This window comes from Berghia stephanieae, chromosome 5 (genome assembly GCF_034508935.2).
Source record: "Berghia stephanieae isolate SIO BIC M18660-M18661 chromosome 5, UCSD_Bste_1.3, whole genome shotgun sequence".
Taxonomy (NCBI): Eukaryota; Metazoa; Mollusca; class Gastropoda; order Nudibranchia; family Aeolidiidae; genus Berghia; species Berghia stephanieae.
Window position 1 is genome coordinate 61,162,367 of NC_088364.1, and position 24,647 is coordinate 61,187,013.

At 39.8% G+C, this 24,647-nt stretch overlaps 2 protein-coding genes across 5 annotated transcripts in view; one reads left to right on the forward strand and one right to left on the reverse strand.

Annotated features, from left to right (window-relative positions):
• LOC144973357 (uncharacterized) overlaps window positions 1-24,647 on the reverse strand; it is a 439,718-nt gene that overhangs the window by 379,624 nt on the left and 35,447 nt on the right. The window lies entirely within an intron of this gene.
• Window positions 1-24,647, forward strand: part of LOC144973358 (short-chain dehydrogenase/reductase family 42E member 1-like) — a 255,897-nt gene that overhangs the window by 134,280 nt on the left and 96,970 nt on the right. For all 4 annotated transcript variants that reach the window (XR_013645539.1, XM_078915687.1, XM_078915685.1 and 1 more), the window contains one exon: window positions 17,860-17,917. Coding sequence is in view for 3 of the 4 variants with exons in the window: in XM_078915687.1 (XP_078771813.1) it covers window positions 17,860-17,917 (58 nt within the window). In the remaining variant the exon portion in view is untranslated. The remainder of the gene's footprint in view (window positions 1-17,859; window positions 17,918-24,647) is intronic.

Below are 24,647 nucleotides of genomic sequence, written 5' to 3' on the forward strand. Positions count from 1 at the left end.
TGGCAAAAAAAAAAAAAAAAAAAAAAACAATACCAAAAACCTGATTGACGTCAACTTCATTCTATGTATACGTCAACGTTCCGCCATCGGTTTACCCGACTGTCTGGATGTGCCAAAGTTTTTCCCCCGTCTATATAGATTTTATAGGTAGTATTTTCGGTTTAACTGATTTTTGTTGTCGTTGTTGTTGTTGTTGGTTCAGGAGGATTTTGAACCCATATTTTCCATATCCATCATTGTCGACTTGTAGATATATGCAAGTCTGATATCCGAACCCACTTATGGACCTAGTTTAACATTGTTGTAATGGACAATATTTTGCGACATTTTTTTTTTGTTGAGATTTCTATAACAACAATGCGCCCATAAGGAATTGGGTTATCAGACCTGCGAATATGTACACGTCGATCATTGTTTGTACAAAAATACAAACGGCCCGGAGTATCTTGGTATTTATTTAAACGCCCATTCATTGTTGAGATTTGAAATGTGTTAAACAAACAAAACATGATTTCAGTATTTGTCACGTCATGTCGTGCGATATTTGTAAATATCAATACTCGGAGTTGCATCGATTACTGGTATCGTCTAGGAACATGACCAACTTCAGTGTATGCCTGTTACCCTTGACAATCATGACAACGACAACGGCCTGGAGTATCTTGGTATTTACATAAACGTCCGTTCATTGTTCAGATTGGAAATGTGTTAAACAAACAAAACATGATTTCAGTATTTGTCACGTAATGCCTTGCGATATTTGTAAATATCAATACTTGGAGTTGCATCGATTACCGGTATCGTCTAGGAACATGTCTGACTTCAGTGCATGCCTGTTACCCGTGACAATCATCCCCACATACCTCGAGCGATACTCATAATAGGATTCAATAGTCTGATGTCATGTCCGCCCAGCAACGAGCAGCTTGGTTCTAAACCAAAAAAAAAATCGGTACTTTTTATTCTTTATGCTGGCTAGAACTTTTTCACATGTCATGTGATCAGAATGTATAAAAGTCAAAACATGATCAGATTGATAAAGTTTATCTCCTCTGGATACACTTTTATGCTCGTCGGAGAAGTATTTCATAAGGGTGCCCGCCATTGTTCGGATAGTTTAGAACCAGTTACTAAACTACTATTACGAGGGAAGTGACGTCACGACTGTTGAAGCCTATTCTCATAATTTTAACAAAGAAAAGCGAAGTTGACGTTACTTAGCTCTTTGTTTTTGTTTTTAGCCAGCCATTTTAATGAGTAGTTTCAATTAATTGTATTAATCAGACTATGAACGTTTTAGGATACATCTAGTTTTGTGTGTTGTTGCATTATATCCGGCTGATGGATGTTGTGAGTTTATTAACGAAACGCTTAGCATTAATAAACGTTCAGGGTGACCAAGTTTTTATGTGTTGGGACGTTATATCCTGATGGCCGATGGTGTAAGTATTTTGGCTAAGTGCAAAGCATCAATACGTGGTGTGGCCAAGTGTGGCAATGCAATTTACTGTGTCAAAATAGAGTGAAAATGCTCTCAACCTACGGGACTGACCGTAGCTTTAGAAAACTCATAGGGCTAACCCAAACCGGAGACTGACTCCGACGACCCGGCACTGCCGTCCTCTGCCGTCTTACGGATAAAGACGTCGGGTACGGATAAAATACTAAGAATTAAGAGAAGAGCCCCGAGACCTACCCATACCAAGCACCCGACGTCCTCTGCCGGTTGTTTTTGTGGGGGTTTTTTTCGAGCTTGGTATGGGTAGGTCTAGCGGCTCTTTTCTTTATTCTTAGTATTTTGTTATTGTTCTTTTTTTTTTTAGCCATCGGCGTTTATGAGTAATTCTCACTAAACTTAAACAGACTATAAACGTTCACGGTTACACATAGTATTTTGTGTTGGCCCGTTGTACTTCCGGATGGCATTGTTGTGAGCTTCTTAGCCAAGCGCATACTATCTATAAGTTAACGAAGTCCACGGGCTGATTGATTCGAGTGCTTGGCATGTTCTAATACAATATTATAATGGTGGCTGTGTCCTGGAACAATCAATTCCTTTAGAATGAGCGTTTGGCTCCGGGCGATATTAGATGATGATTAAAGATTATGGTGATTTATGCCTGTAAGTAGTTGGCGGGGGTTAGTTATGAGGCGGGCACATTTGTGACCCACCGCCTCAAAGGGGTATTATGTCGGGATGGCTAAGACTCAGAAAAGTGGATTTAAACATGAAATGATGAGAATTACGACGTTAGAGTCGTTTGCAATGCAAGAAATAGTATCTATTCTCTACCATACCGAAGCGGAATCAGCTCCAAGCTTCTTTTTTGTGTCAATAAATTCAATTTTCAGCATCTAGTTGATCCCGACTTAATACCGCTTTGAGACGTTGGGTCACATTTCGGCTGTAATTTTTTTTTTAAAACCGCTTTTTAAATTTTGGCCAGAAAACTTGTCCTTCAAGTATCTATCGATTGAAATGACCCTCATATTGTCAAAAGCTCTCAAACATGGGAATGAAGTCGTCTAGGAAGTCCCGGGTTTGAGAGTTTTTGGACAAGCAAGATGAGGGTCATTTTAATCGATCGATAAATAAATAATCGAAGGACGAGTTTTATGGCCAAAATATTTTTAATGCGATATTTCAGAGTACGGCAGCAGCTTCTTATGGTTCACACTATTATGTTATGACGATCGACCCAATCAGCAAAGTCCGGTCCGCATTCGTGCACCGTCGCGAACCCGCCTGGTAGCATCGTCACAACACACCTTTCGACTAGATGCTCTGCCGTTTCGGGTTCTTGTCCACAGCGTGGACATAAAGGACAGGAAGTTAGACCCCACTGATGTAACGCACCGGCCGTTAGGCAGCTCCTCGACCGAAGCCGATTCGCAGCTACCCAGTGTCTCCTCTTACTGGTATCAAAGCCTGGCAACTTCTCACCAAGCTTAGAGGAGTGTAGGTCCCCGCCCCCACGAGGGATTGAATTCGTCCAAACCGACTTCCATCTCGTATGTGCAGCTCTGTCCGTAGTCAGGGATTCTGCGTACAAGGGTTGCCGGGACTTATTTCGGCTCGAAACGGGGGCACCGTTCATTATGCGCATGAGAGGGGTATCCCCATTCCCTCTCTCTTTGATCTTACTCAGCCAGTTTCCCGTAATGGTCTCTCTCCGGACATCGGGGGGCTGGATCGCTGCCATTACCGGGCCCCATTCTCTAGGGGTTGTTGCTAGCGTTCCCGACACTATGTGCATCGACTTGCGAAGTTTTACATCCACCTTCTCAACGTTTCTGCTTCTACCCCACACTGGAGCGCAATACTCCGCGGTGGAATAGCATAGTGCCAGGGCGGATGTTCTCAGGAGCGCTTGGCTAGCGCCCCAAGTCGATCCCGCCAGCTTCCTCAGAAGACTATTCCGCTTCTCTATCTTCCGGGCAACCCCTTCGAGATGAGCCCGATAGGTAAGGCTGCGATCCAACGTCACCCCTAAATATTTTGGACGCGGCTCATATGGGAGTGGCTGGTCCCCGACTAGGACATTCAGTTTACGGGTGTGCCAGCCACTGCATAAGTGAAATGCAGTGGCCACGGTTTTTGAAGTGTTCATCTTCAGGTACCACTTGTCAAAGTAGGATTTGAGTCTGGTGACGTCCTCGCTGAGTACGCTCTCGAGACGGGTCCACACTTTACTCTGAGTAACGAGTGCCCAGTCGTCTGCGTATCCCAGCCTCAGGGAGGAAGTGTTCGGCATATCGCTAATGTAAACGTTAAACAACATTGGCGCAAGTACCGACCCCTGAGGGACCCCATTCTTCAATTTCCTTACTTTGCTCGTGACGTCTCCCAGCGCGACGTGGAATTGCCTTTCCCCTAAGATCGAAGAGAACAACTTCAAGGTCTTTTTGCACCTTATGATTTTTGCAAGTTTGAGCATTAACCCATCGCACCAGACCGTATCGTACGCCGCTGATAGGTCTATAAACACAGCACCTGTTTGCTGTTTTCTCTCGAACCCGTGCTCAATATGCTCTGTAAGGGCAATGACCTGCTCCGTGGTGCACCTCCCTTCCCTGAAGCCTGCCTGCTCAGGTGGCAGGGCAGCGTCTAGGACCGGCCCCCATCGGTTTAATAGAACACGCTCCAACAATTTGTAAAGACAGCTCAGCAGCGATATGGGTCTGTAACTGTCTGCCTCCTTCGCCGGCTTCCCTGGCTTCAGGATGGCAACTATCTTCGCGTGCTTCCACACTTGTGGAAGCTTTCCTTTTGCAAGGACGTCCGACATTGCCTCTGCTAGCCAGGCCCGTGCCCTGGGGCCCAGATGCGTCACCATATCGGGATATACACCATCTATCCCTGCTGCTTTGCCGTTCTTTACTTCGCTAATGGCTGCACCCACTTCTCGGGGACTGAACGGGGCCGTCCAGTCCGACTCCTCCGCAGGTAGCGAGTCCAAAATCGTTCGGTACGCCTTGCGGACACCGCGCTCAAAAGCCTGATTAGGGACCCGCTTACTACGGTTCTTAATATTCTTGGCAATTGTGTCTGCCTCGCATTCCGGTGCAGCCTTCGCGAAATTCCGATCTGGGTCCAATTTCTTTATCAAACGCCAAGCGTGGCGGCTGGAGTGTGTAAAGTCGAGACTTTCCACGGTCTCCTGCCACCGTTGCTTCCTTCCCTCTGCCAGAGACTGAAGTAGTCTATCGGCTGTGTCCTGAGACTGGGTCTGCTGGTACTCTCGGTACAGCTCTTCCGACTCTGCTGTCCAGCAAGGGGTGTAGAATTTCCGCTTGCCCCGTGGAATAGAGCGTTGAGCGCTCTTAACCAGTAGCCTACTAAATCTGGTTATATTCTTGGACTTGGGAGGAATGGCAGGGCAGACCTGCTCGATATAGGAACTGAATTCCTCCCAGTCAGCCTTCCTGAAATTCCATCTGCAAAGTGGGAGAGACTGCACCCTCGGTATTGTCACCCCAGCTGTGACAAGAACCGGCCTGTGCTGGCTATGCGGAAAGTCCCCGAGGACTGTCCGCTTCACCTGCAGCGGTTCACCGTTCGCGCTTTTCGTTACGAGGGTGAGGTCTGGAGTGTACTCCTTCTTATGGCGGGTACCCCGGAAGGTACCCTTGGCTGTAGGATCGTACACTAGGTGTAGATCATTACAGTCCATCCATGAGCGGAGTTGTCTTCCTGCCTCGTTGCAGTCTCGGTAGCCCCATTCGTGATGGTGGCTATTAAAGTCTCCCAGACAGATGGAAGGATGGCTGACCACCGGTACCGGTGGTGTAGTCCAAGTCGCTCTAGGTGGTTTGTAAATATTATGCAAACACAGTCCACCTACTTCCACGGAAATTCGGTTCACCCCATTGCTGTCCGTTACGCTCTCAATGACCCTTACCTTCGATGGCTCTTTAGCGTAAACGCTAACCCCTCCTTTGAGCCTCGAAGTGTCCTCGCGTTGGACCACCGTATAGCCTGGGATCTGGAATCGGGAAGATTGCGCGCCTGAATAAAGGTGGTCTCCTGTAGAAGGAGGATATCAACGCAATGAACGGCCAATAGCTTTGATAAAAGCTCATTTTTTGCCATACTCTGGCTCTCGACGTTCAGGGACAATATACGCGTCAGTTCGCCATCCCCGCCGTCGCATTTTCCAATCGGCAGGCCGCGAATCGATTGATGCATGGGACGTTCGCTTTTTTCTCGGACGTGCCGACGACCCGGGCGACACGAACGCGGTATTATTTGGCTAGGCGGCAGACCGCTTCGCCATTGACGGGACTGGTTGGGACTCGACATAAGGACAATAGTGTGGCGCCCGGGATAGGGCTGCTATTCGGGCACCGGGTTTGGATCAAATTTAGTCACACACCGGGGCGAGCAGCTCATGTGGCTCGTTGGCTCGATACCCGGGATGGTCTCGTGACGGTCGACTGGGATTTACACCTTTGCCCTCCCGTGTGCCTCAAGCCCCCTCACCAACTGCAAGGTAAAGATCCACGAGGGGGAGAGTACGGCGGTTTATGCTTGTAGGTAGTCAGCAGAGCGAGTTGTGAGGCTGGAACATCTCTGTACTTCATTGGTACCTATGCTCGTCATGGGTGGGGAGGGGTCAGATAGTAATATTTGGGGATTGGGGAAGGTGATTGGGGCGGGAAGGAGGTGGCTGATGAGAGATGGTGGAGATAATTCATGCAAGTTTGTACTCATTTTGCTGAGATGACGACAGAGACGCTAAGAGACTGTTATATAAATAGTATTCACTTGGCTAAGAAGTTCACAACATTGCCATCCGAAAGGATAACGGACTCAAAACTATGTGTAACCTTAAACGTTTATAGTCTGGTTAATACAGTTTAGTGAGAATTTACTCATAAATTCGGATGGCAAAAACAATAATAAAGACCTGAGTGACGTCAACTTCATTCTATCTATAGATAGAACTAAATTGACGTCACTTAACTCTTTGTGTTGCTTTAGCCAGCCGTTTTATGGAGTAGTTCTCACCAAATTATATTAATCAGACTATAAACGTTTAAGGTTACACATCGTTTTGTGTCCGTTATATCCGACTGGCGGGTGTTATGGGGTTTGTTTGTTTTTTGTTTTGTTTTGTTTGTTTTTTTTTGTTTGTTTTTTTTTTGTTTTTTTTTTGTTTTTTTTTTTTTTTGTTTTTATACACGTATGGCATCAATACGGGACAAAAGTAGTCATTCAGAGCCATTGGGCCCATGGAGTCGGAGCTTATCCCGGTTTCTATAGCGTGAAACGGACAATAGCAATTGCTTGCTAGCCTTTGAATAGGACGCTAGTCTATCACATATACAAAGCACTTTCCATCAGATATAACAAACCCATGTACTCAATCACTGCTGGGTGGACAGGGGTGGGGAGGGGGGGGGGGGGTCAGAAAACAATCTTGACTGCACCAGGGATCGATCTCGGTTCCTATGCGTTTGAAGCGAGTGCTCTCCCACCTGAGCTATCGGAACCTATACACGGGACAAAGCGCTATGAAAGTTAGGAATGTTATTGTTAATTATATCATACAGTAAAACAATCTACGATTATTTCATTTCTTTGTATGAATTAAACGAATTATTTTTATCGTGCCAAATAACACTACGAGCTTGCGAGTTTAATAAATACAAAGAAATGAAAGAATACGTTTATGCAAGAATATTAGATTATAGTCCGTGACCAAATGCTAAGGTATCCTCGATTCACCATAATTTGTATTTTTTCTCCTTCTGCTTGAAAGACAATTTCATATCCCCCCCCCCCCCCCCCCCCCAAAAAAAAAAAGAATTATTTTTAATTACCGATCAGTAGTTATTTTAGAACATAATTTCACACCAATAAAGTGTGCGAAAATATTCTGCTATCGTTGAATAATTTTTTTATTCGCGTTCAAAGCATTATTCAACGATTACGCATTTACTAAGAAATGGGAGGGTTGGAATGATATTATGGTATAGATATTATATATTCATCAGAACTTAAACAGATCTGTGATTTTCATTTCTCTTACCAAAGCCCTCTTCTACATCATTCATTGTCTTTCTTATTCCCAATCGCCTCCACAACCACTCCCCACCCCCACCCACCATTTCGATCTCCTCTCAACTTCTCAGCGCATCAAGATGGAATAGAAGAAGAACGGGGCCCGTGTGTGTGTGGGGGGGGGGGGGGGAGGGGGGGAGGGGAGGGGAGATTGTGAGCGTCGCTGGATTGAATTACTTGACTAAGATCATCAACTTCTCAATGGTTCTCACCACTCTGCCGTACTCTGGGGGGGGGGGGGGGGGGGGGGGGGGGGAAACATATTTTAAAATTTGGCCATAAAATATGTTTATCATATATCGATCGATTTAAACGACTCTCATCTAGGCAAAAACTCTCAAACCTGGGACTTTTAGGAAGACTTCGGGAAATCCCAGGTTTGAGAGTTTTTGATTAGATGAGAGTCATTTAAATCGATCGATATTTGAAGGACGAGTTTTCTGGCCAAATTTTTAAATATGGGTTTTTTTTTCCAGAGTACGGCACCACCGGGCACACACGACAGCTCCTTCCACAAATGATTTGCCCTGCCCGTTCGATTGTCGATGTCGTCGTGGCGCTGCCGGAGACGTGTGGTCCTCCAACTCTCCACTCCAATAAATTTATCCGGTCTACACTTCGATCTCGGCAATCGCCGTCGTAGCTCTTCCGTTCTTTCCTGTTTCTTTGTGGTATTCCTCTTAGACTAGGGAAAGTAAATTGTAGGGAAAAAGGAAATTAGACAGGGACTTATATATATATATATATATATATATATATATTATATATATATATATATATATATATATATATATATATATATATATATATATATAATTTTATTTTTCTTGGCCGATACGGTCGTTTTAGTGCTCTTGCATATCTGTCGTGGCAGACAGATATATAGATAGATAGATAGATAGATAGATGGAAAGATAGATAATTCGTATGATGTTGATGCTCGAATCTCTTAGAGTTCTGTATTATTTAAAGGAACCTAAATTAAGTTAGTGTATTTTCCTCACCTCCTCTCATCAGGGCGAATTGACGAAAAAGTCTCATATTGAGATATTATAAACACTTTTTTACGGTGATGTTTCCAGTTGTATGTTATACAATATATGGATGCGACCATTTACATTTGGACTTTAGATTTGGATTAATTGTGTACTATTTTACCATAAGTCCTTGAATTATCTCCCTTCCCCTCCCCCCCCCCTCCCCCCGCCCCCAGGTTATTACATGTATCTTATTTTGTCCTCACATTCCACAGAGAAAACATCCTGCAGACTCCATTGATCTCCCTCCAATCCAACATATGGATACGACCATTTACATTTGGACTTTAGATTTGGATTAATCGTGTACTATTTTACCATAAGTCCTTGAATTATCTCCCTTCCCCTCCCCCGCCCCCAGGTTATTACATGTATCTTATTTTGTCCTCACATTCCACAGAGAAAACATCCCGCAGACTCCATTGATCTCCCTCCAATCCACAACATTTCCAAAATGCTTCATATCAAAACTCTTTTATTTTCCACACGATCCCCTGACCTATCAAAAGTGTCAATAGTAACCTCCCCTTGATGTATCTCCATGAGGCGGAATGTCTTCCTTTTGAACTTATCACGTACCCCACCCCATCCCCCCCCCCCCCCAATCCACAAATCTTTCATCCCCACCCCCTTGTTGTTCATGACTCACTTTGATTAAAGATCTCCCAAAGTACAGACGAGTTCTCGGGTTCCTATGATTTGATTAATTGAAAAAAAAAAAGAAATAAAGAAAAAGGTAAACTTATTTATAATATTATAGCGCAATATCCACTAGATTGAATGTGCTCAAAAAGATTTACAAACAGGCTCAAGCTAACAACAAATCTTAAAGACGTTGGCTCGGCGGTATAAGAGAAATGCGCTTGGTCCCGATAGTGTTCCATAAGTGTGTCCAACACGGTGGCCACGATGATGAGGACAGTAATAACCCTGGCGTCAGCCGCAGTGCAGCGCCGCAAAGTGAGCTGAGGCTAGTTAACTTGCTCAAGGCCACAAAGCGCGGCGTTTTTCCCAATGCTGCTGCGCGACCTTGGGATGACATAATTGGAAAAGAGTTTGACATTTAAGACCTGGAGCTCAAAAACTTTTTTGATAGAATTATTATTGTACCCTCCACCCAATAACCTCAACTATACAATTTCTTATCCAAATAATATATTCTTTATTTACAATGAATGGTTGATTCTAGAATATAACGATTTGACGTTTAGAATTATCATTGTGGTTAGGACATCATTACGACTCAAAATCTATTTGTGCGGGAGAAAAATAGTGCTTGAACTCTCGCGTTTTTGGGGTTTTCGTTTCTTTTATTATTTTTTTCTTTTGTTTTTGTTTTTGTTTTTGTTTTTGTTTTTTTTTTTGTTTGTTTGTTTTTTTTGTTTTTTTGTTTGTTTTGTTGGTTTTTTTGTGGGGGGGTTTTTGTTGTTGTTTTTTTTTCGTTTGTTTTGTTTGTTTTTTTTGGTTGGGTTTTTACTTTTTTTTTTTTGTTGTTGGATTTTTTAAAATGTTTGTAAGTTTGTTTTTTTTTTAACAAAAGATGTCAGGGATGGTTCATAATATTTTTACTATTACATTATAGTAAAATAGGATTTTCCCCAAAAGAAAAAATGGTATAATAATTGTTGTTGTTTTGACCTACCAAGAAATTTCATTGATTGTTACTCTAGGTCAAGCCTTTGGCTCAGGGACTAAATTATTGTTGTTAGTTGTGGGTTATTTTCATCTCGATTCGAAATTCCACAGTCCTGGTTCTGTCAACAAGTGATGGCTTTTCTATCCACTGCGAACAACATTATGGCTTCGTATTATTCTTGGTCTATTTTCTTATCTCATCTCTCTCTCTCTCTCTCTCTCTCTCTCACTCTCTCTCTCACTCTCTCACTCTCTCTCTCTCTCTCTCTGTCGTCATCATCATCATCATCACCAGCATTTTCATCAACGCCATGATCATCATTATCATCATCATCAGCACTATCATTGTCATTATCTTTATTATTATCATCGCCATCATCATCATCAACATCAACATTATACAATATCATTAGTATCCGCCCATTTCTATATTTTCATTGACAACTATTATACTGGTTAACATAATATTATTATCCTTTGCTTCATATCAGTATCGAATATTAACATTTTTGTAACCAATTGAAAGCACAAAGTAAGAAAAAGAAAAAGAAAAACTAACAAGGAAACGGGACAAAAGAAGTATTACATCCAATATTTCCTAAGTCAATACCCTTGATCCGCCCAGCCTGTTCTGGCGTCTTGCTGTGTTGTTTATAGCTCTTACCCAATAACATAAAGCTATCCACACATTGTAGTCCAGGGTTAATGAAAAACGAGGCCACCTTGGCACTGCAGTAATCGAGTAATTTAAATATATATATATATATATATATATATATATATATATATATATATATATATATATATATATATATATATATATATATATATATATATATATATATATATATATATAGGGTTTCCACAAAGTCTTGGTACATGTCGTACTACCCCATCTATTTTTATTTATCTATTTATGCTATAGATTGTGGAGATTTGGCTGAATGATGCCTTTCTTCACTGAAGAAGAGGTCATGTATAGTTAAAATACTATTCTTGTACATCCCAATCGAATAAGATAAGAGTTTTTAAAGAGGAATTTGTACAATTACCATGTACCCAGACTTTATGGACACCCTGTATATATATATATATGTATTATATATATATATATATATATATATATATATATATATATATATATATATATATTATATTGAATCGTGTTGGATACAAATAGGGTACGATTACTGCTCAACATGTAGCAATGGAGCGAATTATTATTTTAATATTTACCACAATGTTGGAAGCCACACTCAACACGAAAAATGAGATGTACAATACTTGTCCACATCGCCGGAAGTACTTACTAATCAACTACAAACCGGAACCACTTCATCAAACAACAACAGACAATAAACCAAACTCATGTAACACACATTCCTGACGATGGCTGAAAAGGCCTGAAGCATCGATGTAGACTGACTCCAACATTGTGGTAAATATTAAAATAATAATTCGCTCCATGCTACACAACATTTCATGGAAAATTATATCTAAAGCAACAGGATACACACCAACATCAAAACAATGTAGCTTGTGCCTGGAAGAGAAATATACTATAATCAAACACCCTCATGAAGCCACACTCAACACGAATAATGAGATGTACAATACTTGTCCACATCGCCGGAAGTACTTACTAATCAACTACAAACCGGAACCACTTCAACAAACAACAACAGACAACAAACCAAACTCATGTAACACACAGTCCTGACGATGGCTGAAAAGGCCTGAAACATCGATGTAGACTGACTCCAACATTGTGGTAAATATATATATATATATATATATATATATATATATATATATATATATATATATATATTATATATATATATATACATATATATATATATATAAGCGAGCTGTCGGGACTCCCACTTGAGCGTTTATTGTTTCTATACGTTGTAGTAAAATACTCATAACGGCCGCCAGCCGGTGTATAACATTGTACGTTTGTCGTGTGATTCATATAATTTATTGAGAACCAATAATTAAAATAGCTTCCTAAAAACAATAACAAAGAGGTGATTGGCGTTAATTTTGTTCTTTCTATAATAGCAATCACTGTATTGGACTTGGACACAACCAAGGGGACGGAATCATCGGCGACAAACACGCATTTCCTTCATAGTCGTTCGTTGATTACCAAGATTTAGATTGAAAAGTCTAGTTTAAATTATTTTCTCTTGTGGAGGAATTGGGGTCCGCTGAACAATCCGTCTCCAAGAGCCTGGGGTGTAGAATGAATTCGTACCAGTTCAGCTGTAATCAAAAGCCACAAAGTAGATAAAAATGACAAAATTCTGTATTTACATTTTGGCCATAAAACGTATACATCATCTATCGACCGATCAAAATGATCCTTAACTTGTCAAACATTCTGAAATTTGAGACTCTAAAGACGTCTATGATGTAAAATCCTACATGTATCGTGTTTACAATTTTAAAAACCAATCAGACCGTCTAGTGCTCATTTTAATCTATCATTGAATGAAGTAAAAGTTTTATGGCCAAAAATGAAATAAAGGAATTTTGGCCAAATATGGCTGACAGTAGTACGTACGTATGCCTTGTAGGTGATGCTGTGCTCTGAAAAAAACACGTATTTAAAATTTTGGCTGGTAAACTCGTTTTTCAAATATCGATTGATTAAAATGACCATCGACACAGCAAAAAAGTCTGAAACCTGCTACTTCCGGAAGTCCCAGGTTTGAGCGAGTTTGCCAAGATGAGGGTCGTTTTAAACTATCGATATTTGAAGGACGAGTTTTCTGGCCAAAATGTTAAATACGTGTTTTTGGTTGTGTTAAAGTATGCCAGAGTGGTCGGTGATCAATGACGCTGTCTTGCATCGTCGTCCTGCCGACGGAAATGAAGTCCGTGCCGGACCGTCGCTGTGGTCTGTGTTTGATTCTCGTTTCTATTGATTCTCTCTCTCTCTGTCTCTCTCTCTCTCTCTCTCTCTCTCTCTCTCTCTCTCTCTCTCTCTCTCTCTCTCTCTCTCAACCTATTTATTTGTTTATCCGACCATTTATCCATCCATCTATCTATCTATATATCTATTTACCCATCTATCTATCTACATACTTATCTATCTATCTATTTATATATCTATCCATCCATCTATCTATCTATCTATTTATCTATACATCCATCTTTCCATCCATCCATCTATTTATCTATCTATCTATCTACATATCCATCCATCCATCCGTCCATCCATCTATCTATCCATCCATTCATCTAGCTATCTATCCATCCATCCATCCATCCATCCATCTATCTATCCATCTATGGGTTATCAGACCTGAAAATAAATGCACGTCGCCATAATCGCAGTCGCTGCGTACCAATTTTCCAGAATCAAAGATCAATCGAGATGGGGGGGGGGGGGGGGGGGGGGGGGGGAACAAAAAATTGTAATGAGGTTTTAAGAAAACAAATCGGGTTTCAAACAGTTTGGAAGGAAATATGCAAATTTGTTGTGAACCCAGAATGCAGTTTACACAATGAATGAATAACAATGACTTCTTTCTTTTTTAGGATGGTTTGTGTGTGTGTGTGTGTGTATGTGTGTGTGTGTGCTGTGTGTGTGTGTGTCTGTGTTTGTCGATAGAACTTTTCTTTGAAATTCTCGGTCGTCCTCGATTTCGTTGTTCAAAGATTATTTTCCTTTACTTTTGATATCATGTACTTTTATTTTTCGTTTCAAAAGAAAGTTATTTTCAAATGACATCGAAGAATTTGATCGTTGGATTGTTTTGTTGTTTGTTTCTTTTAATTGTCCCTTTTCTGGGAATGTCCAATTTCTTAATAGTTTTTTTTCCTTTTCTTTTTTCTTTCCGTTCTTTCCGGGGGGGGGGGGGGGGAGGTTCTTTCTTTATTCTCTCTCTAAATAAATATTTTATTTTTTTCCTACTCTGTCCCTTCAGCTCCAAACGATGAGAACAAACAAGGAGAAGGGCATTGAAATAGATAGCACATTTCTAGGATTTCACCATAGTTACTCAACGTGACCGTCATCTGAGAGTTATGGCTCGTGCGCATGAGTTAGTGTGATTGGTGTGATTTGTGATTGGCATGATGTGTGTGATTGGTGTGATATGTGATTTGATGCGATTTTAGATTTGATGTGATGTGTGATTGGTGTGATGTGTGATTTGTCTTTGGTGTGATGTGTGATTGGTGTCAATTGTGATTTGATGTGATGTGTGATTGGTGTGATTTGTCATTGGTGTGATGTGTGATTGGTGTGATGTGTGATTGGTGTCAATTGTGATTTGGTGTGATATGTGATTGATGTGATGTGTGATTGGTGTGATATGTGATTGGTGTGATTTGTGATTTGATGTGATGTGTGATTGGTGTGATGTGTGATTTGTGGCTGGTGTGATTTGTGTTTGGTATGATGTGTGATTGGTGTCAATTGTGATTTGATGTGATTTGTTATTTGATGTGATTTATGATTGCTGTGATGTGTGGTTAGTGTCAATTGCGATTTGATGTGATTTGTGATTTGATGTGATGTGTGATTGGTGTGATTTGTGATTTTCGTACAATCGTAGAAACCATCAAATCTTTAAAAAGTATTGTTTACGCCAAAGTTTTCCTTATAATAGCATTCGTTGTGTTGGACCGTGGCCTTCGTTAGCTTATTGATGCTATGCTTTTAGGTAAAATGTTCACAACATTCGACAGCCAGATATAACGTACCAACACACAAAACGGTGTGTAACCTTGAACGTTTAATGTCAGATCGTGGCCTTAGTAAATTCATTTCCTGATACTAACCCCAAATGACGTCACAAGACAAGTCTTTGGCCACAAAAGAAAACAAATCGCTAGTTGTATTCAACAGTTCAACCAATGGGATCCCTTGTTTCCTTGACCACCACTAAAGACAACTCTCTAGGCGGTCCACAACCTAAAAATTACATCAAAATATGGGTCTTAGCGTTGCCATCCTTAACAAATAGACTGAAACTAGAACCCTCTAGGACTTACAGTTTGACGTCATTTTAAAGGTTTTTGCAGCATCTAGTCAGTTGTTAGTAGAGCTCAAGGAAACAAGTGATTCCATTGGTTGAACTAGTGAATACAACTCACTATTTGTTTTCTTTTTGGCCAAAAAACGTGTTTTTCGACGTCATTTTTTTTGGTCAGTGTCAGGCAATAAGTTAACAATGGCTACGGTTTTAGTCGATCTTAGTGTCAGGCTATGAGTTAACAATGCTACGGTCAGATTGGTATAATGTTGGCTGTCTTAAAACAATAACAAAGAGCTGATTGACGTCAATTTAGTTTCTTTTTTACTGACAAGAGGACTTTTATTTTGATGTTATTTTTGTTTGTTTTTTGTTTTTTTGTTGTTTTTTTTTTTGTTTTGTATTTTGTTTGTTTTGTTGTTTTTGTTTGGGTTTTTATTTTTGTTTTGTTTTTTGTTTTGTTTTTTGTTTTTTGTTTTGTTTTGTTTTTTGTTTGTTTTTTTGTTTTGTTTGTTTGTTTTTTGTGTGGTTTTTTTTTTTTTTTTTTTTTGTGGGGGGGGGGGGGGGCGGGGAATAAATGCACTGTCTTGTGAGTCGTCGTTCGTATTGCTCAAGGAGAATAATAATTATAATCCCATGAGTTGAATTATTGAGTACAACTCACGATTTATTTCCTTTTAGTGATATGGTCCTGTAATTTGACGTCATTGTTTTTTTTGGTCAGTGCCCGGCTTTGATTTTCTAAAAAGTAAAAATGAAATTGAGCTTTTCTGTAGCGCAATATCCACTTTTCGTGCTCAAAGCGCTTTACAAGGCTACGATTAGACAGACACAAGTAAGGAACAACAAAATCGATAATAATAATAATAATAATAATAATAATAATAATAATAATAATAATAATAATAATAATAATAATAATAATAATAATAATAATAATAAACAACGCATTCCTCCTACCTAATACTATGAAAATCATTTTTTTTCCAATTCAGAAAAATTCAGAGGCATTGCTTAAATTTAGGTTTCTCGGGTCTGACAAGGATCATATGATAATATTGATACAGCCACATTTATATGAATTCACTCCCACACAGTTGGACGGTGTCCATGATGACACTCCTGACTTCTGTTTTCATCATTCAGCATTCTGCCGTATGTACTCTGGAAAAACCCATATTTAAACATTTTGGCCAGAAAACTGGTCCTTCAAATATCGATCGATTTAAATGACCCTCATCTTGGAAAAAAAAAACTCTCAAACCTGGGACTTCACCGAGGTTCGAGGGTTTGTTTTTTGTTGGGTTTTTTTTTTTTTTGCCAAGATGAGGCTCATTTAAATCGATCGATATAATTTGAAGGCCGAGTTTTCTGGCCAAATTTTTAAATATGGGTTTTTCCAGAGTAGGGCAGTGCTATCCTTGTTCTTATCTGTCTTATTATTTTAGGATTGGAACTTAATTATAGTATAGATTAGGTTTTTTTTTTTTTTTTGTTTTTTTTTTTAATATGGCACATATTTATTTTGTAAACGTGAGGCAGTTCAGTGGAGGTTCTTCCCGAGTCATGTGTGAATCACGTGCGACTATAATATGGTCTAGTGGTATGACACTCGATTTCGGATCGGAAGGTCCTGGGTTCGAGCCTCACTCGGCGGCGCATAGTTGAGTCCTTGGAAAAGGCTCTTTACTCACATTATTCTCTCACCGTACTCAGGTGTAAAATGAGTACCTGGCCTTTAACAGCGCTGTCTCCGTCGGGGGAAAAAATTGTATTATCGCCTAACAAGCGTCATGTCTCGTTCTATATGTTACGCATTGCTGTTGGTCAGGGACCCCTTGTAAAGCGCTGTGAGCACGTTTAGTGGATATTGCGCTATATAAAAGCTCTAGTTGTTTTGTTTGTTTTTTTTTAACAACAGATTTAGAAGCCTTCCAGCGAAGATTATCAAAATTCTTCAGCCTAAACACCAACAATGGCTGCTGTCATATTCAACAACTTTCTCCACCCTCGAATACAAATCAACACTCAGAAGTGAGTCGACTTGGAGTAACTGTCAGATTCAGATCCAGAAACTGGGACTAAAAAATATTTTCTAAACGTTAGATTTTATAAACTGCAATATCCACTTAAAGCGTTTCATATGGTGTCACAAAACCAACGACAACGCATGACATGTAGGATGAGACATGATGATGCCTGTAAGGCGCAATTACAATTGTTTTAAGAGAGGTGGGGGAGGGGGACACTGTTTTCCCTAGGTTAAAAAAAAAACAATGATCATTTATAAAAAGCAACATCCACTAAACATGCTCAAACCGCTATACAACTCGACCCTCGCCAACAGTTAACATGTAGGACGAGACATGACGCCTGTTAAACGATATCACTCATTTTACACCTGAGTACAATGAGATAATAGGAGTAAAATTTGAGTAAAGAGTCTTTTTCAAAGATTCAATTTTGTGCATCCTGCAGTGTACTCGATCAATGGACCTTAAAGTCCCAAGGCAAGTGCTATACCACAAGACCATTCGAATCAATGGAGAAAAAAAAATGTTTTGTCTACAGATTTCTAAAATAAATGATAGCGTTTGGTTTTCACTTTCCTCTCTTCTTTTTTCAGCTCAACAAGGATGCGATCGAAAAAGTCAACATTGGCGGTACTGCAAATCTTTTGGATGGTAAGGGAACACAAACACTCTCTCTCTCTCTCTCTCTCTCTCTCTCTCTCTCTCTCTCTCTCTCTCTCTCTCTCTCTCTTCTCCCTCTCTCTCCCTCTCTCTCTCTCTCTCTCTCTCTTTCTCTCTCTCTCTCGCTCTCTCTCTTTCTCTCTCTCTCCCTCTCTCTCTCTCTCTCTCTCTCTCTCTCTCTCTCTCTCTCTCTACCTCACACACACACACACACACACACACACACACATATATATATATTCCCACACACATAAATACATAAATACACAACATATACGATCACATATTGTTACATATACGCACGGTATATGAATATTATTATCATAATATAATGACAATTAGTAGTAATAGTTGTTGTTGTAGTAGTAGTAATAGTAGTAATGGTGCTGGTTGTGGTTGTAGTAGTAGTACTAGTAGTGGTAGTAGTAGTAGTAGTAGTAGTAGTAGTAGTAGTAGTAATGGTGCTGGTTGTGGTTGTAGTAGTAGTAGTAGTAATAATAATAGTAGTAGTAGTAGTAGTAGTAGTAGTAGTAGTAGTAGTAGTAGTAGTAGTAGTTGTAGTAGTAGTAATAGTAGTAATGGTGCTGGTTGTGGTTGTAGTAGTAGTAGTACTAGTAGTGGTAGTAGTAGTAGTAGTAGTAGTAGTAGTAGTAGTAGTAGTAGTAGTAGTAGTAGTAGTAATGGTGCTGGTGGTAGTAGTAGTAGTAGTAGTAGTAGTAGTAGTAGTAGTAGTAGTAGTAGTAGTAGACGAAGTAGTAGTTGAAGAAAAAGAAGAAGGTCTCTCTTCTTTGGGTGAAGAATGGTTTTGAACCCGAAAAGTTTCATCCATGTTCAGTATTTTGTTTGTTTTTGATGTTGTTTTTTTTTTTTTTTTTTTTTTTTTGGGGGGGGGGGGGGGGGTTGTTATGTTTTTAATATGTACTATATATATTTTTTTTTTGTACAATAATCTATACCGTCCACAACTTCAAGCAGCTTATAATTCACTGTCTGTCAGTGTACGGTGTTTTTTAAACCCAAGCTTGCTTTGACGACCTTTGACCTTTTGCTCATATCCACAGCTTGCCTCCAACTCAACATCACACGGTTCGTGTACACGAGTACCTACAACGTTGTCTTCTATGGCGAGGCCATCCACAATGGGGATGAGACCCTACCGTACGTTCCTGCAGGAAAAGTGAGACAAAACATGGATACTTTGTTTTCGTGTTTATTGGGGTTTTTTTTTTCGTCATCTTTGTTTTTGGATCTTTGTTGTTTTGTTTGTTTGTTTTTCAATTTTTTAGATTTTAAGCCGAGTTTTAGCGTGACAACTGTTGAAGATGATGACCATCATGATGATGGTGGTGGTGATGGCTGTTATTATTATTATTATTATTATTATTATTATTATTATTATTATTATTATTATTTTTATTATTATTATTATTATTATTATTATTATTATTATTATTATTATTATTATTATTATTATTATGGTGGCGACGGTGGTGGTGGTGGTGATTTTTTTTAATATGGTGTTTTACGAGTGCCCAGTCGTTAAAAGCATTGTCTCTGTCGAAAATTTTTTTTGTCATTTCGCCTAAGAGGCGCCATGTCTCGTTCAAGATGTTACGTGTTGCTGTTGACTATGGACATCTTGTAAAGCGCCTTGTGTACGTTTAGTGGATATTATGGTATATATGTACGATGTGTGATTGTTTTTGTTTGTTTTGTTGTTTGTTTTTCTATTATGTTGTAAATAAATAAGATAAAATATAATAAAATTTCCTTTATTCGTGCCATAGGGAAAATTTGTCTTTAGGGTCTATTCCAAGGGAAGACTAGAATAACCCAAGCGTTAGCCACAAATTGAGCTAGGGCGAGTTGACTTGCTCAAGGTCAATAATAGCGCAGCGGCGAGTGATCGAACTCGGTACGACGAAGCTAAGACCGTACCGCTGAGCCACGCTGCTAAGGGTCTCTAAATCCAATTCCTGGCATTATTTTATTTTTTATTTCTTCCTGCGCGGCTATGTGGTCTAGTGGTATGACACTCGCTTTCGGATCGGAAGATCCTGCGTACGGCGCATAGTTGAGTCCATGGAGAAGGCTCTTTACTCACACCGTACTCAGATGTAAAATGAGTAAGTACCTGGCCGTCAACAGCGTTTGTCTCTGTTGAAAAATAATTGTAATATCGCCTAACAGGCGTCATGTCCCGTCCTAAATGTTACACGCTGCTGTTGGCCAGGGACTCCTTGTACCGCGCTTTGAGGACGTTTAGTGGATAATGCTCTATATAAAAAAGCTCAATTTTCGTCCTTCCAGTTCACAGACCACTACTCCATGACCAAGATGAGAGCTGAACGTAACGTTATCTTCTACAACGAGCGGATGACGTCAGACGGCTCCAAGCTCCGGACATGTGCCCTTAGAATGGCAGGAATTTACGGGCCAGGAGAACTGAGGCATTTCCTAGAATTGTGGTCAGTTTTACCACAGGTCGAAGTGCACTTATTTGCAGGTCTGATCACCAAATTCCTTATTGGCTCATTGTTGTAAAGCAAATAGTTTTTTTTAACGAAGTGACTATTCTCACCCCGGGATGCTAGTCTTCATAATAGTATAAAAAGTAGTCCACAATTGTTGTATGTTTAATCCAAAGGTTGTAATGCAGTAATTTGTTAAGTTTCTTGTCACAAGTTGCACAATTTTAAAAAAATCAATCAAATCCAAATCGCAAAAAAGCCGGCGACGTTTTTTTCGGTAATCCAATCGGCCGGGGGGGGGGGGGGGGGGTGAGAATAGACGCAGCCTTAAAATGACCCTTCACCCAGAACAATGCTGCCAGCCAGGCATATTTATAAGATGAGAAATCAATCTGCATCGGGTTTGGTAAGAAAACTCTATTGGCTTCCCGTTGAGAAACTTAAGATATGTACTATTGTTTTTAAATCACTGCACTCTTATTATTGTCCTGAATACATTAATGCCATGCTTAAATTCTACAAAAAAAACAACATATATTATTATTAAAATGTAATCCATTATAAGTGGGTTCGGATGTCAGACCTGCATATATTTACACGTCGCCGTAGGTCAATAGCAAGATGATGATGTAATGATATTGTGTATTGAAATGTTTTGGATTTAATTTTGATTGCATGATCGTCATTATCAGCAGATGTTTATCGCTATTGAGAAGAAAAAAATGTTGTCCTTCAGAACCATAAGGCCGATGGAGCCGGAGTTTATCCCATTTTCTATAGCGTGAAACTGATAATAGCAATTACTTGCTACCATTTTGATAGAACGCTAGTCTATCGCACAGCTGACCATTTACTGTTTGGTGTACAGAGGGATCGAAAAAGAAAATCTCGATTGATAATTTTAATGTGCTCAAACTGTTTTTCTTGAAAGCCCCCCCCCTTCCCCCTCTCCTCTCTCTTTCTCTCTCTCTCTCTCTCTCTCTCTCTCTCTCTCTCTCTCTCTCTCTCTCTCTCTCTCTTTTCTTTTCTTTTTCTTTCTCTCTCTCCCTCTCTCTCTCTTGCTCTTCCTCTCTCTCTCTCTCCTTCTCTCTCCCAACCTCTCTATAATATCTCTCCTCTCTCTCTCTCTCTCTCTCTCTCTCTCTCTCTCTCTCTCTCTCTCTCTCTCTCTCGCTTTCTCTTTTATTTTTTTCTTTCTCTCCTCCCTTCCTCCCTCCCTCCTCTCTTTCTCTCGCCCTCCCCCCTCTCTCTCTCTCTCCCTCTCGCACTCCCCCCTCTCTATATCTCTCCCTCTCTCTCTCTCTCTCTCTCTCTCTCTCTCTCTCTCTCTATATATATATATTATATATATATATATATATATATATATATATTATATATATATATATTTTATATATATATATATATATATATATACATATATATATATATAATACTTCAAGTATCTTTATGATCAACTTCTACAATATTGTTTCGCTCTCATCAGGAAGTGAAAGTGATAGTATTTATGATTATACTTGACATATAAATTGCCCCTTTTATAAAAAAAAAAAAAAGTTGAGCACTCTTGTTTCATGGTTTTTGTTTTCATAATTTATATATGATTCCTCGCAAGCTCGTTGTGTTATTGGGCACGATAAAAATAACGCGTGTGAAGAAATATAAAAAGATGAAAGAATCGTATAATGTACAGCTTGTATTGCTGAACAAAACAATGTGTGTAGCATGTACTTGTTGCTTTGGATTTAGAGTTCAACACTGGAAAATATCAGGGAAATGTCAGGAGAGAGAGAGAGAGAGAGAGAGAGAGAGAGAGAGAGAGAGAGGAGGAGAGAGAGAGGAGAGAGGTTAGTTAAATATCGATCGATTAAAATGACCCGAATATTTTCAAAAAACTCTCAAACCTGGGCCTTTCGAAGAATTTTTTGCTAAGATGAGGGGGTCGCGTTATTTTTTCAGGCCAAAATTTTAAATACGTGTTTTTCCAATGTCGTATCTTGGCAAATTTTGTTGGTTCTGCTAAATCTAATCTGAATACGATTCAATAGTCTGATGTCACGCCTCCGGCAACGGCGACCATCTTGGTTCTAAACAAGGGAAATCATTCCTTTTTAATTTTCATGCTGGCTAGAACTTTTCATATGCCTTGTGATCAGAATATGTAAAAGTCAAAACATGATCAAATGTATGTGTTTTTTTCTTCCTCTGGATACCCTTTATGCTCGCCGGAGAAATATTCATACGGGCGTCCGCCATCGTTCCGATAGTTTAGAGCCAGTGTTGCTAAGTTACCATGCGTCATTAGTGACGTTACGACTATTGAATCCTATTGTGGATTGTAGAGTTTGGACGCACCACGGACGTAAGACTTGGAAACGTGTGACTTTGAAACCCAAGAAATAATTAGGAATTACTTATTCCAGAGGCGTAGGGTCCTTGTCCTAGCAGGTCGACCCGGCGCCGTGAGTACAATGGACGGGTAGATTGGATTCTAGCTGGAACAGGGTGAGTGGTTTGATACGAGAGCTTCTTGAATTAGGGCCTGGTTAGCATAGTTAAGGAAAGGGTATGTATATGTATATGTGTGTATTTGTGTGTGTGTTTGTGGGTGTAGTTTATGTGTGTGTGTGTGTGGGGGGGGGGGGGGGGGGGGGGTAGAGATTGCTGAGGTACATAGAATAGGTGTGTTTGTATATGTGTGTGTGTGTGGGGGGGGGGGGTGAAAAGAATCCTGGAGAACATAGAATGTGTGTTTGTATGTGGGAAGGGGGGGGGGGAGGTGGGGAGAGATTGATGAAGTGCATAGAATGTGTGTGTGTGTGTGAGAGAGAGAGAGAGAGAGAGAGAGAGGAGAGAGAGAGAGAGAGAGAGAGAAAGGTCTTTATATGTGTTTGTTCGTGTGTGCGTCTGTGGGAGAGAGAGAGAGAGAGGGAGGGTGTAAGAGAAAGGGAGAGAGAGGGGGGGGGGTAAGAAATAGAGTGGAAGAGAGCGAGAGAAGAAGAAGAAGAGATGCGGAGAAAGAGACAGAGAGATAGAGAAGAGGAGAAAGGGGAGGATGGAAATAAAAAGGGAGGGAGATACAAAGAGACAGGCACAGAGAGAGAGAGAGAGAGAGAGAGAGAGAGAGAGAGCGATACAGAGATATAAGGGGGGGGGGGGGGGTAGGGATCAAATAAGTCGAAGGATGTAAAGAAATTGAACAAACAGAGAAACTAATGGGAGTCTTGTCATTGTTGTTGTGTGTTCCAGAGCGATAGTCAGTATCGAGCAATGTATTTTATGTGTGTAGCAAATACTGCCGTGTCACTGAATGGACCACAATTTATTATCGCACTCCGATACTATCTTGGTTGCCAGATTGATTTTGAGAAGAAAAGAAGAAAAAAACGCAGAATAATCCCCAAACGGTCTGAAGAAATGCCAAAATTTCCCAAGCATATATTTTTTTTCTTAACTGGACATAAATTGAATACAAATATTTATTTTCTTATCCCGCTGCTGCGATGAGTAATAATTGTCTTTACTTTAAACATTTAGATTAACCTTGTCTTGCCATTTTCTGGGTGAAAATTTGTATATTTTGTGAAATGTTTGTTGATTTGTTAATACAATATATGAAAGTAAGCAATTTTAGAAAAAAATTAGTCAAAACTCCAAAATGCTTCAAAAATCGCAAAGTTGTTTTAGATTGTGGCATTTAAAGCGCCAAATTGTCAACCCTGCTTGGATATTATCGAGATGGCAGAGAATTCGGGATACTGTCCAATACTGTTATACTTCGAAAAAAAAAATCCACTAATTTAAACTTTTGGCCATAAAACTCGTCCTTCAAAAATACCGAACGTTTAAAATGACCTTTATCTTGTCCAAAACTCTCAAACCTGGGACTTGATGTTTGGCCAAGGTGAAGGTCCCATTACGAAAAGAAGGAGATTTAACCAGCGATCTGTGGTATATGAAATGGACATCGATCCCTTATTATCAGTGGCTGAGATAATAATCAATGCATTGTAAAGCTTGTTGAGAAAAACTAGATTCGTGGAAATTCGCCTTATCAACGTTCATATGCATTTATTTATTTATTTTTTTTTGTTTGTTTGTTTGTTTGTTTGTTTATAGGGACTTGTTACTTGTTACTTGAATAGGAAAATGCTCGATTTGGAGCAAAACATTTCTCCGTTCCAAGAAAACTCGAGCTATATATATTTATTTATCTAGTTATTTATCTAGTTCTATATCTTTTATTATTT